This window comes from Cibotium barometz, chromosome 4, assembly GCF_041138505.1.
Source record: "Cibotium barometz isolate CiBa-2024 chromosome 4, ASM4113850v1, whole genome shotgun sequence".
NCBI classification, from domain to species: domain Eukaryota; kingdom Viridiplantae; phylum Streptophyta; class Polypodiopsida; order Cyatheales; family Cibotiaceae; genus Cibotium; species Cibotium barometz.
This window is the reverse complement of record NC_141049.1, coordinates 19,001,030-19,018,930: the sequence shown is the minus strand read 5'-3', so window position 1 is coordinate 19,018,930 and position 17,901 is coordinate 19,001,030. Positions and strand designations below refer to the sequence as shown.

Genomic DNA, 17,901 nt, shown 5'->3' with positions numbered 1-17,901 from the left:
GACGATAATCATGTGGTTATTTTTCGAGACACGAGCACATTAAGGCTATGTATTTTACAAAACAAGTTTGATGTGGTGAGACCGAGGGGGGCTTATGGAATGTGCTTGCCTTGAGAAATGATTTCTCCTCCTCTCCGGATCTAGGTTTTTTTTTCCTCTTTTTGAGTGCTTCTAAGACTATCAACCCAATGACTATTGCCCATATGATGCGCTCGTTGACGGAAGGTACCATAGGGTCGAGGGACCATGGCTAGATTCACATGTAGGCGTATATGTATGGATGTGGATGTGGATGTGGATATGGATGTATGGATATGGATGTGGACGGTGGTGGTCATTAGCTAGCAGCCTATTCTAAAAATTAGATGCCAAATATATTTATAATTATTCGAATGCCTAAAGAGTCAACCGCCACGTTTGAGCATGCGCGTCAAAAGTTGGCCGCCCGGCCGCCGCGATTGTGGAAGCTTCCCTTCGCAGCCGCCTCCCCCTCCTCCTCCTCCTCCTCCCCCCTTCTTGCATATAAAACCCCTGTACTTCTCCAGCACCTTCAAATTCTCACCTGTTTCTTTCATATACTTCTCTGCAGTACCGACTCTCATCATTCCATCTCTTTCATCATGGAGAGCATCCTTTATGAAGAGGTTTGATTATTATAATTATCCACTATACGTCTGCTCGTTAATGATAACCTAATTCGTCTGGGAGAAACAATCCTGATTAATTTGTTTTTAACAAGGTGCGTTTCAATGGGTTGCAGGAGTTTGTGCTGAATTCTAAGGGCCTCAAGCTCTTCACATGTAGATGGCTTCCTGCAAACAAGAAGATCAAAGCACTGGTGTTTTTGTGTCATGGTGAGGCAACCTCCATAAATAATAGTGATAATTCGGTCTAATTGGAAGGGTAGTTTAATTATTTGGTCTGAAAGTATGATTGTTTTCCTAATTGTTTTTTAATAATAATAATTATTATTATTTGTGGGAATTACAGGCTACGGTGTGGAGTGTAGCTTATTTATGAAAGGCACTGGGCTACGCCTTGCCCACGCGGGGTTTGCAGTGTTTGGGATGGACTACGAAGGCCATGGCAAGTCAGAAGGCGTGCGCTGCTACATCAAAGACTTCGCTCACCTTGTGGATGATTGCGCCGCCTTCTTCCAAACCATTAGAGGTGAATAATATATATATAATTGCTGCCTATCCTTTTCTAGGTTTAGTCAAGCTTTTTCTCATCTCCTTAGGAGCACGCATTAATTTCCCAGTTTTACTAAGATTATCTTCTCCTTATTAGGACGAGCAAGCAGGTATTTTCCTTCTCTGTTTTTGTGTGTGTGTGTGTGTGTGTGTGTGTGTGTGTGTTTCTGTGTGTGTGTGTGTGAGAGAGAGAGAGAGAGAGAGATTCAAATTTTAATAGATATACGAATATTTGGTTGCAGAGAAAACAGAGTACAAAGACAAGGCTCGGTTCCTGCTTGGGGAATCCATGGGTGGTGTTGTTGCACTCAGAATTCACAGAAAGCAACCCCATGATTGGAATGGTGCTGTGTTGGTGGCACCCATGTGTAAGGTAAAACAAAATACCGTTTGCTAGCTATTGTGATGGACCTAGTTTGGCTCTCTTTTATTCATGCATCTGTTCCTTTTTGCCCTGCAGATATCCGAGGAGTTGAAACCTTCTCCCTTGGTGGTCTCCATCCTGGCCAAGCTTGCTAATGTAATCCCTTCCTGGAAAATCGTCCCAACCCGTGACATCATCGACACAGGCTTTAAGGATCCCTTGAAAAGACAAGAGGTTAAACCACATCTTATGACTTGATGAGCACCTTAAATCTCACTAGTAGTGTACTTAATTTAATTACTGATCTTGTTGGCCTTCGTGCAGATGCGGTCCAACCCTTACAGCTACCAAGATAAGCCCCGTTTAAAGACTGGGCTCGAGCTGTTGAATGCCAGCTTAGATTTGGAGCAAAGGCTAGATGAGGTGAGCAATGCTGTCATTTATAACGTCTCAGTTCAGTTAATTATGCTCGAGGATAAGCTGCAGCAGCATAGATTACACGCCACAGCTTGCAATTGGTGATGTGTAATCTGTGCCACTAATTAGTTTTGCCCTCGAGCTTCTTGAAGATGAGCATAATAACTAAGTGGCATAGATTACATGTCATCGCTTCCAAGTGGTGATATGTTGCTCAATTTTGCGCCCCTTAATCCGATTGCCTCTCCTCTGAGTACTGTCTTGCTTACTGGGTCCAGAGTGTACCAGTTTGTGTCTAAGCAAGTTCACAATTTCTTATTTGTGTGGTGGATGTGCAGGTGACATTGCCCTTTCTGGTGCTACATGGGCAGGCAGATGTGGTGACAGATCCTGAGATAAGCAAGGCACTGTATGAAGCTGCGAGCAGCTTCGACAAGACCCTGGTTACCTACCCAGGCATGTGGCATGGCCTTCTCTTCGGGGAGCCTGAGGACAACATTGATCTGGTTATCCGAGACATCACAAGTTGGCTGAGCAAGCGTAGCCCTGGCGCCTGCAGCAGTGGCTGCAGCAGCCCCTCCCTCCTCACTCACTCCCATCTCTCCCTCATCCATGACCCCCACAACAAAGAAGATCATCACTTGATACGAGGACATCCCACTCCCATCTCTCCCTCATCCATGACCCCCACAAAGAAGATCATCACTTGATATGAGGACATCATGTGAAATTCCAACTAAATACCTTTCCACCCCTCCTCTGAGTCCATGGAACCTTTCCATGTATGTGGTGTCCAACCCTTTTGATGAAGAGCAACCTTCAAATATCAGTTGTGCGGCCAATGATGGTTGGTCATCGTGCCACTTAGGACAATTTTGGACTGAGCTATGTGTATTCTTCACTCCAAGAGAGGGTGCAAGCCATGATGATTGACATTTCAAGTTCCATAATGTGTGTACAAGATTTCCTCGAAGAAGAAAACAAGGGTGGTACTTTTTTCTCATATGCTCTGTATGACATACATATTATCATTGTTTTTACCACATGCCAAATATATATGTATATTGCTTTTTCACAGCAAAGGAGGATTTTGTCCAAGTTGCAATAACTCTTTTCAACTAGTAATTTACTACTGTAAAGAGAATGTAATGAGAAACACTATTATTCTCATGTCAATTTTTTTGAGTAACTCGATTTTTTTAATTTAAAAAATCCATCGACTTTGTGTGAAAACAAAGAAACAAAATGAAGATCATTGCATAACAGGTTGCCAAGTTGAACTACAAGTCCATGTACAAGCGCGTGTGGATCAATAGGAAGATTACTTTTGTTCTTGTAAATAGAGCACCATAGATGGTGTCAAATGATTTATATACATAATCCCATAAGTAGGCTAAAGATTACTTTCGTTCTTGTAAATAGAGCACCATAGATGGTGTAATAGGGGATTAGGAGTCGAATGATGGAGATTTAGATACACAATCCCATAAGTAAGTTGAAGATTACTTTTGTTCTTGTAAATAGAGCACCATAGATGGTGTGATAGGGGATTAGGAGTCGAACGATGGAGATTTAGATACATAATCCCATAAGTAAGCTGGGTTATCTATTGTGAATAAGATCTAGTATAATAACTTGGTGGCTTGTTGAATCCGAGAAGTTGCTTAGCTGGTTGCATGGTATGGGATGCATGAGTAAATGAATCAAGCACAAGGTGGTCTAGTGGTCATAGTCGGGTGCCTTGTGATTCCTCTGTTCATATTCTCAAGGGTGTATTTTGTTATGCCTAATGGTTTTTGTCTTAATGTTTTTACTAATGTTCTAGTGCTTAGTTCCAAGTTAAGATCAACAGGATATCTTAGAATGGGGGAGATGTCTCTAATGGACGACTTACATTAAGTGTATAGATAAAAAGTTAACAAGGCATATATGACTAAGTTAATTGGAAGGTGTTGTGGAGTGGCAGTCTTACCATTGATAGTCATGTGTCTAGTGTTTGCCCAAGTTTTTGCCTATGTTGAAGAGTATGGGGGGGGGGGGCGATAAGGAGCTGGCAACCCCCAAAATACATCTACCTTGTCCCCCAATACTGGCAGGCTGAGATGCTCCCAAATTTTCTGCCTTTTCATTGTTGTGGCAATATTAAATTGGTGGAAGACAAAGAAAAGCACTCAAGCTTATCCCCCGGGCAAAGCATTCAGCAAGACAACTCCCAAGCATGAACTTGCACATGAGACTAAGTCCTTTGGTGCCACCTCTTGGGCAAAGCATCTAACAAGATAACTCAGGTATAAAAAGAACACAAGTCTTCTGGCACTAGCTCTTACGCAAAGCATCCCATGAGATAACCAAGGCATAAAAAGAAAACATAAAACCAAAAGGTAGTTGGTGAAGATGAACACACCCCTGCTTGAGCAACCGAAAGCGAGGAGTGGTAGAGGGTTCCAAACTATACTATATACCTCCATCTGTTGCGCGAGGTGGGATGAGGGGTTTTCTTGAGCACTTATAAAAAACTAAGGAATGGGGATGGGGGTGCTTATCTGTGGAGAGGATGGAATACCAAGGTCAATGGAGAGGCTAGGGGTGGTATGTTTATTTTTTTATTTATTTTTACCACTAGAGGCGTCTGTTGGTGCACTGGGTGACGGCGGTAGAAGCAGGTTGAGAGAGAGTCCTGTGTTGGGGATGTGTAAAAAAAACAAGAGGGGGGGCTTTAAAATATATATATATATAGGGAGAGAGAAATGGGGGAGAGAGATGGTGATAGGGTGCCAGTGATTAGGTTAGGGGCTAGGAGAGCACCGATGATGACGGTGGTGCGCCTGGTGAGGTCGAAGATGGAGAGCATGGATGATGACAAAGGTCCGTGAGGTCGAAGAGCTTGGAGAGCATCGGCGATGACAACATCCCACCGGTGAGGTCGGAGAGCTTGCAGAGCACCAATGATGGAGGTCGGGGAAGCTTGGTGAAGATGGCAGAGATGAGGATAAAATGTGGAGGACTTGGCTACCCATCTATCTACACTCCATTTGCTCAAGGCTGGATTTTGTTATGCTTATAGTTTTTGTCTTGATGTTTTTCCTTATGTTCTAGTGCCTGGTAAGTTAAGATCTGCAGGATATCTTAGAATGGGAAGGATGTCTCTAATGGATGATATGACTAAGTTAATTGGAAGGGGTTCCCTTGTTGTGGAACTACCCCCAAAATTAGATTGGTTGAAAACAGAGAATAGTACTCATCCTCAACCGCCTTCATTCAGGGGGTTAACTACCATAGTATATTGAAAAGGCCACTTCTCAACATTGTGCATGATGGAATCCAATTTTTCTTGCCTAGAAGAAATCGCAAGGAATTGCACAGATTATCAAGTGGTTATGTTTCCATAAATGAGCACATTAAGGTTGAGTATTTTACAATACAAGTTTGGTGGAATACTACACATCTGTCATTTGACCCTATGGGGAGTGCATTTTTATCATGCGCTCTCACCCTACATCACATCACCTTAAGGTTGAGGGACCATATGCCCTTATCAGTGTTTGGAAAAAATGTTTTTTTCAACCCTTAAAATTAAAGGCAATAAGTAGGCTTAATCGAAGATGTTGACTTGAAAATCACGAGACTTATAACTATAATGTGTAAATTTCAACCTTTAAAATAAAAGACAACGTTGAATTTCAACAGAGATTTTTAAATTTGAATTTCAACAGGATTTCTAAATTTCAGGGGGAAATTACACTAGAACCTACTATGAATCCTAGGACGGTAGTATTAACGTGTTATATATTATATTATATTATATATTATAATGCCTAAAAGTGATAAAAGGGCCAAAAAGAGTCAACAGCCAACGTTTGCGTCAAATACGTGGCCGGCCGCCGGGTGGATAAATCTAATTGTCGACTGTGATTGTGATTGTGGAAGCTTCTTCCTTATTATTATTATTTTTTTGGGGGGGGGGGGGGGGATTACAGGCTACGGTGTGAGCTGATTTATGAAAGGCCAAGCCCTCCTCCGTCAGAGCCACCACAACGGCTTTTTTTTTTCCCCTGTTGTAGCCCAGCTTCTTTTGCCGCCCAACAACGCCTTCAAAACTTCCCATCCGTAGATGCCACGCCGGTGCCAATGCCCTGCCCCCGTCCTTGGTGGTCTTTCAGTAGAGCACCCAGTTAACAAAGCAGCGAAGTTGTTAAGATAGCCTTCGCACATGAAGGAAAAGCGGCCAATACGATCGGTTTAAAAACAATAAAAAAATCAATTTTAATTTATTTTAATAGTGAAGAGCCTACCGTGAGCCTTTTGCACCGACTTTTTTCACTTTATCTAGTGCTCTTTTCGTTCAAAGAAAGATCCATTGACAGCCTCCAATGTGAACGAAAGATCCATTGGCAGCCTCCAATCACAAGCTGCCACATATATAAAACATCCGAGGCGCGTCTCTTGTCAAAGCATTTCTTTTATGTCCTAGATCCGTCCAACACAACGTCTGTCAGGTTTTTTGTCACCGGTTGGATTTTTTGGAGATCATGTGCGAGATACCACTCCGTACGGCGAGGTCCGATCAGTCACTCTTTTGTCGGACGGAGCCCACCGGTCGAAAACATGTGCGCAGCAGGCTAAGGCCGCTAGAGTTGCAGCAGAGCCATAGGAGCCTCACTCGGCTTGGTTGTGTGTAGCTATCACATCGAGTGCAGAAAAAGAAGTCGCAATGGCGGTCATCGAGTGAGCAACAAGCAAGCACAGCTTGGTGGTCGCCTCGTTAGTATGCAGGTGTAATAAAATGGGTGGTTGTCCTCGGTGTGACTATCACATCGACCAGCAACATAGAGAGCAGTCATTGTGTCAAAGTGGAGAGCAATGGCATACATAGACGAGGATGTAAAAAGAAGATGAGTGAAAAATCACATAAAAAATAACATTAAATAAAATAAAGGAAACAAACCCTTACCCTTTTCCACCCCTCCATTTTCAAAATCCCCCCTCCCTCTTTACCGCTCTTTTTTGCAAAATACTCTCTCCCCCTCTCATAAGGAAAATCTGTCGTTAATGTATGTATGTGTATGGGTCTCTCTTCACAAGGCATGGATATGGATATACTTGGTGTGTAAGTTAAGTGTTCTAGCTCTCTCTCTCTCTCTCTCTCTCTCTCTCTCTCTCTCTCTTAAAAATCCCATTGCCCCCCCTTTTTTTGTTGAGTTAACTAATCTCCCTCCCTTTTTTGTGAATCTCTCTCTCTCTCTCTCTCTCTCTCTCTCTCTCAATATTTTAAAAATAGAATGCTTGGGTACCCTTATCCTTTTGATTGCTAAATGTACTTTGAAAGAACGTGTGTCCTTCCATTCATGCATAAACATCTTGAAGTGCTTGAATGAAGATGGACACTGCAATCCATACCAGTTCTGCAGCACATTCTCTTCGTATGCGTGTCTTTCTCAAGTTTATATGAACAACTTATAGAGCTTGAACGAGCATGGACATCAAGGCTATGATTATATTCGACGTGAGGAATCAATGGGCATTGAGAGAGATCTCAGGGTACATCGCAAGGTTGATAATTCCAAATTCATTACCACATTTGAATATGAGTTACATGTCATTCATAAAGTCATAGGATTTTCATGCTCATTTGTGCAAGAGTGAAGTTTAAAAAAAAAATCATGCCTAAAGTATGGCGGGGAGTTGGCACAGTCCTCCCCGAAATTTTATAAACATAGGAAAGCATGCCCTTCTCCCGTTTCCCAAATAGCACTTTCGATATCGAAAGTGGACCAAAACACCTTCAGTGTTAAAGGTGGCAATTAGTCCTACTTATTGATTCATGATACAAAACTCATTTTTAAATGTGGTAATGAATTCTTAATTTTCCAATTTGGAGGTACTTTTGAATCCCAATCGAACATAAGAACAGGCTTCAAGCTCATCGATTGGTGGACGTCAGTCTAGCATTGCTTCCAAGTATACTTTCAAATTCATGTTCATTCGAGCATTTCAAATATGCTCTACACTACACGGAAATAGGCTACCCAAGCACTCACACACAAAACATGTTAAAAGAATTAAAATAATAATAATCTTGTTTTGTAAGCTTAAGAGCATGGAGTGCAGTTAGTCTTGATGATAATGTGTGTGTGTGTGTGAAATCCGTGTGCTTGATACGATTGTAAACTGACTAGTATGTTGTTGCCCATGTGCGGGAGACAAAGGCGATGCTACTGCTAGGGTACTTTCCTCTTTTTACTCGTGCTTCCAGAACCACCACCTTGAACTTAAGCACCGGGCTGCACCTTGGGCCTTTCTTTGAATCTAGCTACCCATCTCTTAAGCTTTGTGCTTGGCCTGCTCTGCAGTTTCCATAGCTCTCCACCTCGCATAATCAACCTGCTCAGAGCCGGGAGGGTGGCGCCCTTTGAAGTAGTTATAGACCCAAGAGAGAATGGACAAGGTGGCAACACCGGCTCCACCAACAGTGAGCACGCCGATGACGCACAGAAAGAAAATAATGCCAGAGCGGGGAGAAGGATAGGGCTAAAGAAGAGGAAAGCAGGCGTGAGAAGGAACATAGTTATGAATATGCCGGTGTAGGTGAGGCCGCCAAGGAAACGAGAGACGCCGCCTATTGTGAGCAGGGCAAGGAAACCGATGATCTCGTTAGATGCAGGGTTGTGCTTCATATCACAAGGTGCGTGGTGTGATAGAGACGGAGAGTGTGAGGCACGGAGACCAGCCAACATGAACATAAAAAATGGGTGAAGTTGAGACACATGTTAGGCATATGGAGTAGAGCCCACAGGTTCTAGGTAGATTTCGGGGTGCTTGTGGCACCCCGCAGGCCCCAGTATTAGCAGTCACCTAGCCGGTGACCGCCTCGGTGCAGATAGTGGTACAGACAACAGTGTAAAAGAGTTATGAGAACACACATCCGTATGTCGGTGCGTTTGCTGTGATTCGAACCCAGGCCCCTGCTAGGGGAGGCGAAGCTCCTATCCATTACACCGCGCGCACACTTGTGATATAAACACATGTCCATAACACCTTATGGACATATGTCTACAAATGGGCCCGTCATCGACCATTGACCGGGTGACCGGGCCCATGGGGTGCCACGTACATAGGTACCCCGAAATCTACCTACAACCGAGCCCACAGGTGTAGTAGCACTGACCACTGGCTTCGTTTCCATAGAGGAGTCATAGATGGTTTGTCAGTTTGACCTTTTACACCTGCGTCAGTTTGGTGGTATGTGTTGGCATAACTGGTGGCAAGGTGTTTGCGACAAACTTGGCGAGGAGATCATCCACAAGGGCTCAACGTCGGCGAGAGCCAGTACAAGAGCGGTGGCAGGATTTAGAGCCTCCCCGACGGCGCGGCTGCCCTTGGCCTTCTCACCGATTCTAGCCTTGGCCACTACACTCATGCTCTTGCAGCCTCTGGAGGGGCTGGGGCTAGCCTTGACTCCTGAGAGCTGATCCATGATTGCCATGGAGTTAAGAGACATGATGGATCCGGAGCTGAAGAAAAGAGTGGGGGATGAGGTCATGGCTTCTAGCTTGAAGAGGAGCCTCGCTGTGATTGGTGGGCTATAGCAGAAGGCAAACATAGGAAACTTAAACAAAGTAAACCTAAACAAAGGAGCTTTATTAAGCTTGGCTTCCATTGCCGCGTGACCTCACACCTTCTCAAATTGAACATTGTTTCAAAGAAAATAGTAATTCATTTCTTTATTGTTTATGATTCTTGTTGATTGGGTCTGCATAAAACATGCTTGGGATGTTTATGATGATGGGTGAAGTTTAATTGTAGAAAATAAGTGGATCATCTAGATGAAATGAGAAGAGCTTGGTGTGTAGGGGAGTGCCACAGGACCAACACGTGTGTGTCAATGTGAGGGCCCATTACAGTACTTGTTGTTATATGCATACTTGCATAACTTTATCTTGCTTATTATTAGATATAGTGGTCATGAATGACAACATCAAATGTATTGTACATAATGCTCATTGAAGCATGCACTTTTGTGTCTTTTCATCGAGGACGGTGAAATGCTTTAAGTTCCGGTGAGCCTATAGATGGCTAGGAAGGACCTTTAGGATTGGGGTTGGAGAAGAGGCCCTAAAAGGGACCAAATAGGGTACCCAAGTGTGGGATTTGGTGGATTAGGGCTACACAGTGGAAGATAGTAGCCTAACGCTATATTTTTGTATTAAAAAGGCATTATAGAATGGAATGAACATCACTTGTTGGGCTTCACTCTTTAAGTCTCGGGGTGCTTGTAATGGCTAGGAAGGACCTTTAGGACTTGGGTGTGGAGAAGAGGCCCTAAAAGGGACCAAATAGGGTACCCAAGTGTGGGATTTGGTGGATTAGGGTTAGGGCTATGTGGAAGATAGTAGCCTAACCCTATATTTTTGTATTAAAAAGGCATTATAGAACGGAATGAACATCACTTATTGGCCTTCACTCTTGGCTCTTGGCATCTTTGTAATTGTTTTAGCATTTTACTATTGCTTAAATCTAGTTTAGCAATAAATTAGCAATGCATTAGTGTTTTTACATGGATTGGTACTAGTTAAAATGTAGGAATTGGCTACCATAGTTTCTTTGGATCCTAAGTGTATTCCTATATGAGCACAAAAAGTGAACATTTTTTAAGTTGAAAAGGGAAATTAGATTATGCGGACTAATGTTAGAGTACCACTACAAGGTACATGGGGCCCTAGCGACATTTTTACCGACACTATGGGCCCCCCAACTAGTGTCGATAAAGTGTCATATCTAACATATTGCATAATGATACTTTTAACGACATAAATTATCGCTAAATGACATATAAAAGGTGACAAACTTATTAAAATAATGTCGTTTATTGTGTCATTAAGTGATAAAAATTGTGTTGCTAATTAACACATTGGACTTGTTTTTTTTTTAATGAACGGCATCATGTATATACTAGTTTTTAAGTTCTCTCTCTCTCTCTCTCTCTCACACACACACACACACACACACACACACACACACCTCTTCTCTCTTCTCTCTCTATCCCTATCTTTCTCACACTACTCTCTCATTGACGACTACTATCCCGGTACTTGGCTCTCATTATTGTTGATATAATGGATGTCTAGTACTCGGCCCTCATCAACGATTCCTCTCCATGGAGGTTAGCTTATATTTTTTAATAATATTTTCATGAATTTACTTGCTATAAGATCAATATTCACATGTGAATATACTTGTTTCTTTGTTAAGAGTTTGTTAATACAAATGATAGAATATACAACTTTAATAAAGGAACTAACAAAAAGATACAAACCAAAGATCTCACTTATTGTGTGTACATATATATACAATAGCGATATCCATCAATGGTTGAGTCACAAAAACAAAAAATGTATCTATACAAGTCTTGTAATTGCATGGTGGTGGTGTGGTAGTAATGGGTATGGCAAAAGGTGTGTGGGGGGTACATGTATGACTGGTATAGAAGTGGAACTCATAGCACACGACATCCTGATCCCAGTGTGGGGGTGTGGCATAAGGTGGTGGTGGAGTTACGTGGGAGGTGGTGGTACATGGGTGACTGGTATGGGAGTGGAATCCATAGCATGTGCACTGCTTGACATCCCGATCTAGGTGTAGGGTTATACTTGAAGCAACATGTACATAGAACATTTAATATAACTCAAAATTAGATTACACAAAATATCCCTATAGATTATAAAGCCTGCGGGTGTTAATGATTTAACATGCTACCTCACAAACATAGGAGAGAAGAAAAAGAGAGTGCTTGCAAGGATCGAATCCGGTGATTTGCACTTGGCCAACCCTATTAGGGTTAACGCCCCAATGTGAGGCCGCTAGGGGCTCACTCTACACTCTCTTTGTGTCACCCAAAGAGAGATCCAAGTAAGCTAGGTAGGAGCAAGAGGGAAGGAGCTATGGAGAGCTCAACCTCTACCTCATGCCAATCGTATACAAACAAGACAAGGTGGAGAGCAATGAGAAGGGAGAGAAGGAGAGAAAGGAGAGCAACACAATTCCTATCCACATACACCAACAATCATCACAAGAATGCAAGCATCACAAGCAAGCAAACTACCATAAGCTCAAGAGAGAGAGAGAGAGAGAGAGAGAGAGAGAGAGAGAGAGAGAGAAGGCAAGACTCAATTGAGACAAATTGTATTGTTCCTTTTCATATTCCATAAAATGTCATATACATGAGCTCACTTTTTACAATGGTCGGCCGCCCAAATACAAATGGGGGCCCAGAATAAGTCTTCCTAGTTTAACTAGCTCTATGTACATCAATTCCTTATGACTGGCATTACACAAGCCGTAAGCTCGGCCATCCCTTGTCTCATTTACAATTGGCGCTTAGCGCGGTTACAAAATAGATGGATTACAAAGGTAATGTGGTAGTCACGCAAAAGGTCATGTTAACTAGAGTGGTTAACATACCCCCCTCCCGATTGTAGGTCCGTCCTCAAAACTGGTCAAAAAGCTATCTATAATAGATAGAGTATGTGCAGAAGAAGTCCCATCACGAAGTCAGAGCGGGAGGGGCACGATGGAAGACATGGTAGCTCATCCAGAATGTCGTCTCCATCATGTCTTCAAAAGTCAAAGCGGGAGGGGCACGATGGAAGACATGGTAGCTCATCCAGAATGTCGTCTCCATCATGTCTTCAAAAGTCTAGAGCCGCTAAGGAGGCATCCACATGATGCGCTCGTAGCAGCCGAACAACTGCTTGAGTGTGGGCCCTTTGTTGATGTCAAAGGTGAGACTTGGGTAGTGGGTCCATGTCAAGAAGGACTCTAGCAAAGTGATGATAAGGTTGAAGAAGCGGATGGTTGCAATCATTGCTGGGTTTAGGACTTGGTCGTACAAATGAGGCGGATGAAATCGTTGAAGCACCTGACCATGGTTTCTTATGTAAATGGATTGTGTGGTGATGGGGGCACGAACCAAGGGAAGTTGAATTGCAACTTTGGGTTCTTTTGTTGTTCGTCGTGCGGGAAAGTTTTCCAGGCTCACCGTCTGCAGATAGGGAGGTAATCCGGGTTGATCCTTAGTGCACGGGGCGTGTTGCAATAGACCTCCAAAACAAATGGTCTACTGAGGAAAGGTCATCACCAAGCTGGCTGCTTGCCCATGAGATCGAAGGTGATGGACAGGTAGCGGCGAGTGGCTGGTGGTAGCTACTGCAGGTTCGGGGTGGGTGATCATGCCTCCATGCCGTGTGCTTGGCATCAAGGTACGAGAAGAGTACATGGAGTTCGAGGCGGTCGGTGCTGCGAGGTGATGTTGGAGTTGTCGACCGAGCAGGATGGCGATGGCTTGCTCGAACTACGTGCAGTCCAGGGGATCACACCAATTCAAGGGGTTTGGTTGATGGTCGACTTCCTCGCGCTTAGATGGTGGTGGTGGCGGGATCTCCCCTTCTTTGAGTCGTGGATTGGTGGGTGGTGGAGCCAGCAAAACGAGGTGGAGGGGGGTCGATGATGAAGGTCAGGTAGTGAGGCTCGCGTGTCGAGGAAAGGTGGGGGTCTAGCGGAGGTGGAGGGGATATCCCTGAATCCTGTGTGAATTCCCAAGTTAAGAGACAGTGAAGGTGGCGAGGGGGGGTGTGGGTGATGGGGGTGGAGTGTGGGTAGTCGGCTTAGTCTGAGCAGCTCTAACTTCTGGACCACAGCTGGGTCAGCTGCTGCAAAACAGCTCTATAGCACGACCGTGTGTAGTAAATGAGCTTGTGCTCAACTTTATGATGGTTCTTCATTAGAGAATGGACAGTGTGTCCATTTACCTGCTTCATCAGTGCTTTGCCTAGATGGGAGAGCTGGGTGGGGTGCTTCACATACTCCTCAAAGTGTCCGCTGGTAGGTCTCTTCCTCCTCATGGAAGTATGGTGGAGCACCTCCAGGGAGGAGTTGGAAGCTTCAGACATCCTGAAGGCTAGCTGAGAGGGTAAGGGTTTGTGAAAAAAATTTGCAAGAGTTTGGCTAGGTTGAGAGTGAAAAGTGAGAAAATGGGAGGAAGGGCCCGTATGTATAGTTTAGTGAAGAAGACACGGCCATGGCAAGTTCAGGGAACGAGCGTGCGACTGTAAACGTATGGGCGTGGCAGGTTAGGCTGCAAGCAAGCGGGCATGGCAAGATGATTGAACAATCGTGTGAAAGTTGGAACGGACGTGCGGTCACAAGCGTATAGCCATGGCACTATCAGATAGATTTTTCAAATTTGACTAGCTTGCTACTACAGGTCTGACAGCCAGTCTGATAGTATAAAATTACCCTTATTTCAATGCAATTCAATGCACATAAGGCCTAATTAATGCAATTAAACTAATTTTAATGCTCCTATTAAATTTAGGCAGTAAATCTACTAGATTTGGGTTGCAAAAAGTAGAAGGAACGGGCATGACAGATTTGGAACAGGCGTTCTTTGAACCTGCCGCCACGGACGTTTGACTCTTAGACATGCTTGGCAGAATGGAATTTTGCCTAGGAATCTCTCCAATCAGCAGGTTGATTTAGGCATCTTCCCAGGGTCTTTTGATGTTTTTGTTTTTACAAGCTAGAGCTAGTCTCTAGCTACTTATTGATAAACTACAATGCATGGTTTAAGCTAATGGATTGAGATTAATTGAATGATTAAATAAAAGTGCAAACATGATGAAAAACACATAAATTAAAAATTTCTTGAATGTTGAGGGCAAATAGGGGCACTTACTTGCTTCTTCCCCACTCTCGGTGGAGACTCGAATGCTTCGATGCTCTATCAACAATCCAACCTCCAGATAATCTACAGAAAAACACAAAACAAACAATGTTAATCAATCAACCAGTGGATTTGCATCCCAACTGGGAAAAATCAAGCTCTAGCTAATGAATCACGTAGAGGACCCTAAGCCAAATGCCAGTCCCTAGCAGCGGCGCCAAAGATGTTAATGGTTTAACATACTACCTCACAAACATAAGATGTTAATGGTTTAACATACTACCTCACAAACATAAGAAAGAAAAAGAAGAGAGTGCTTGCAAGGATCGAATCCGATGATTTACACTTGGCCAACTCTATTAGGGTTAACTCCCCGATGTGAGGCCGCTAGGGGCTCACTCTACACTCTCTTTGTGTCACCCAAAGAGAGATCCAAGTAAGCTAGGTAGGAGAAAGAGGGAAGGAGATGTGGAGAGCTCAACCTTTACCTCATGCCAATCGTATGCAAACAAGACAAGGTGGAGAGCAATGAGAAGGGAGAGAAGGAGATAAGGGAGAGCAACACCATTCCTATCCACATACACCAACAATCACAAGCATGCAAGCATCACAAGAAAACAAACTACCATAAGCGAGAGAGAGAGAGAGAGAGAGAGAGAGAGAGAGAGAGAGAGAGAGAAGGCAAGACTCAATTGAGACAAATGGGATTGCCCCTTTTCATATTCCATAAAATGTCTTATATACATGAGCTCACTTTTTACAATGGCCAGCCGCCCAATTACAAATTGGGGCCCAAAGCTAGTCTTCCTAGTTTAACTAGCTCTATGTACATCAATTCCTTATTATGACTGTCATTACACAAGCCGTAAGCTCGGTCATCCCTTGTCTCATTTACAATTGGCACTTAGCATGATTACAAAAAAGATGGATTACAAAGGTAATGTGCTAGCCACGCGAAAGGTCATGTTAACAAGAGTGGTTTTAAGAGTGGACAAGGGATACTCATCCCTTGGACACCCACTCTCTCCTCTCATCACTTGGGATTCAATCTTCATAATTGTCGCACTTGATTCATATAATTCAACATCTATTTTGGTGGAACACGCTCATGTGTATGTGTAGTTTTAGATAGATAGCCAGCCATGTTACTAATCATAACTTTTGCATCTGATATCTAATTGGGGTGATCTAGTACTCAAAACAACTAGAGAAAATAGCTCAAGCTGAAGATAGTCTTGAGCAATGCAGAAGCACAACTATTCTCTATTTTCAATTATTGTTATTTATGTGCCGTGTGGGCTTGCTGCAGAGTCGGTGATATTAGGGGAACCGCTTCGTAACACTTGGTATAAGAGCCACTCCCTTGTAGTACGGGGGTTGTTTGCACACGAGGGAGCAAGGTTAAAGATGCCGAAAGGAGCAGACTATGACAGAGATAAGGACATGCTTGATGAGAAAAATGATGCCATAGAAGCTGGTTAAATTGAAGAGGAAGTGTGGCTTGGAGGACATTGATGCACAAGTAGCCGTGTGGATCACGCATGAGTCAAGAAGGAAACATCACATGCAACTCTTGAAAGGGAGTGCATAAGAAAAAGGCAAGTTACATGCTAAAATGGAAGACAAGGCAATGAGCAATTGGCAATGACAAACAAGAAGAGTGCATTGGCAACTTGGAGAAATTGATTGAAAGACTTGCCAAAAGCATGAACAAAAGAGAAGTCAAAGTGTTAGATATTCGTAACGCCGCTACGGGCGTTACCACAGGAGGGGACGGCCTCTGGCTCACCACCCAGCCATAGAGGAAGATGAGGATTGCCCCTCATCCCCCAGGCTATATAGTGTGTGGCCTGCCGTCCACACTAGCCTGGCCGCCCATGACTCCGCATGGGCGTCCTCTCCCACTGAACCCCGGACATGGCCATCCGATCTGCCGTCGGTCACACAGGCATTACAACCTACGTGACATTAGTGTTAGATATCCGTAACGCCGCTATGGGCGTTACCACAGGAGGGGACGGCCTCTGGCTCACCACCCAGCCATAGAGGAAGAATGAGGATTGCCCCTCATCCCCCAGGCTATATAGTGTGTGGCCTGCCATCCACACTAGCCTGGCCGCCCATGACTCCGCATGGGCGTCCTCTCCCACTGAACCCCGGACATGGCCATCCGGTCTACCGTGTCGGTCTCACAGGCATTACAACCTACGTGACATTACCCCCCCTTAAGAAGAGTTTTCGTCCTCGAAAACAAATTGGGGAAACCTTTTGAAAATTACACTACGGCGTTCCCAAGTAGCTACCTCCTCATCCCTATCTGTCCATTTAACAAGTACCTCCTGGTACACTTTATGTCGGGTTTGTCTATCACGATACTGTAGAATCTTTTCAGGTTCATGTGGTATCTTTGGTGGCTCTATCAAGTCCACCAAAATCTCTAGAGAAACTGCGTTCTCTAACCCGTGAACTGATTTCTTCAGTTTACTGACATGGAAGACAGGATGGACTTGAGAACTCTCCGGTAACTCAAGTTTGTATGCTACGTCCCCAATCTTCTTAAGGATTTTAAAAGGACCACAATATCTCGGAGAAAGTTTATCACACTTTCCCGTTTTCATGGTTTCTGACTGCGTAGGAACCTTGAGAAATACAAAGTCACCTTCTGCAAAGGTCACCTTTCTCGTCCTTTATCCGCATAAGTTTTAGCGCGATCCTGAGCGCTATGAATGCTCTCTCGTGCGGCTCTGAGCATATCATTCATATCTTCAAGGAAATCCTTGACAGATTGAATCTTCTCCTTTTCTAGGCCTACAGCCATTGGAGATCTCGACTGGAATCCATACATTAACATGAATGGTGTAAATCTAGTCGACTGAGTGTTTGGAGCTGTTATAGGCAAACTCTAATAAGGGCAAGTACTCTTCCCAATTAGATTGCTTCTTAGTAACATAAGAACGCAACATATCCTCTAGAATTTGGTTAACTCTTTCAGTTTGACCATCAGATTCTGGATGATCTGCCGTACTCATACTCAAAGTAGTATCCAACTTTTTGAAGACTTCCCTCCAAAAATGACTGTTGAACTTTCTATCTCTAGCCGACACTATATCTGCGGGCAGGCCATATAGCTTGTAGAGATGTTCAATAAAGAGTTTTGCCAACTTTGGCGTTTTTACAGTTTTCTTCGTGGCAATAAACTTTGCCATTTT

General features: G+C 43.7%; 1 protein-coding gene across 1 annotated transcript; it reads left to right on the top strand.

The window, feature by feature from the left end:
• The first annotated feature begins 535 nt into the window (after positions 1-535).
• On the top strand, positions 536-3,141 carry LOC147639001 (caffeoylshikimate esterase-like). The gene is made up of 7 exons (XM_086782511.1): positions 536-644; positions 761-854; positions 991-1,170; positions 1,436-1,566; positions 1,654-1,791; positions 1,882-1,980; positions 2,313-3,141. The coding sequence occupies exons 1-7, from the start codon at positions 621-623 to the stop codon at positions 2,682-2,684; spliced, it is 1,038 nt and encodes a 345-aa protein (XP_086638637.1). The 5' UTR covers positions 536-620; the 3' UTR covers positions 2,685-3,141.
• The last annotated feature ends 14,760 nt before the right edge of the window (positions 3,142-17,901 follow it).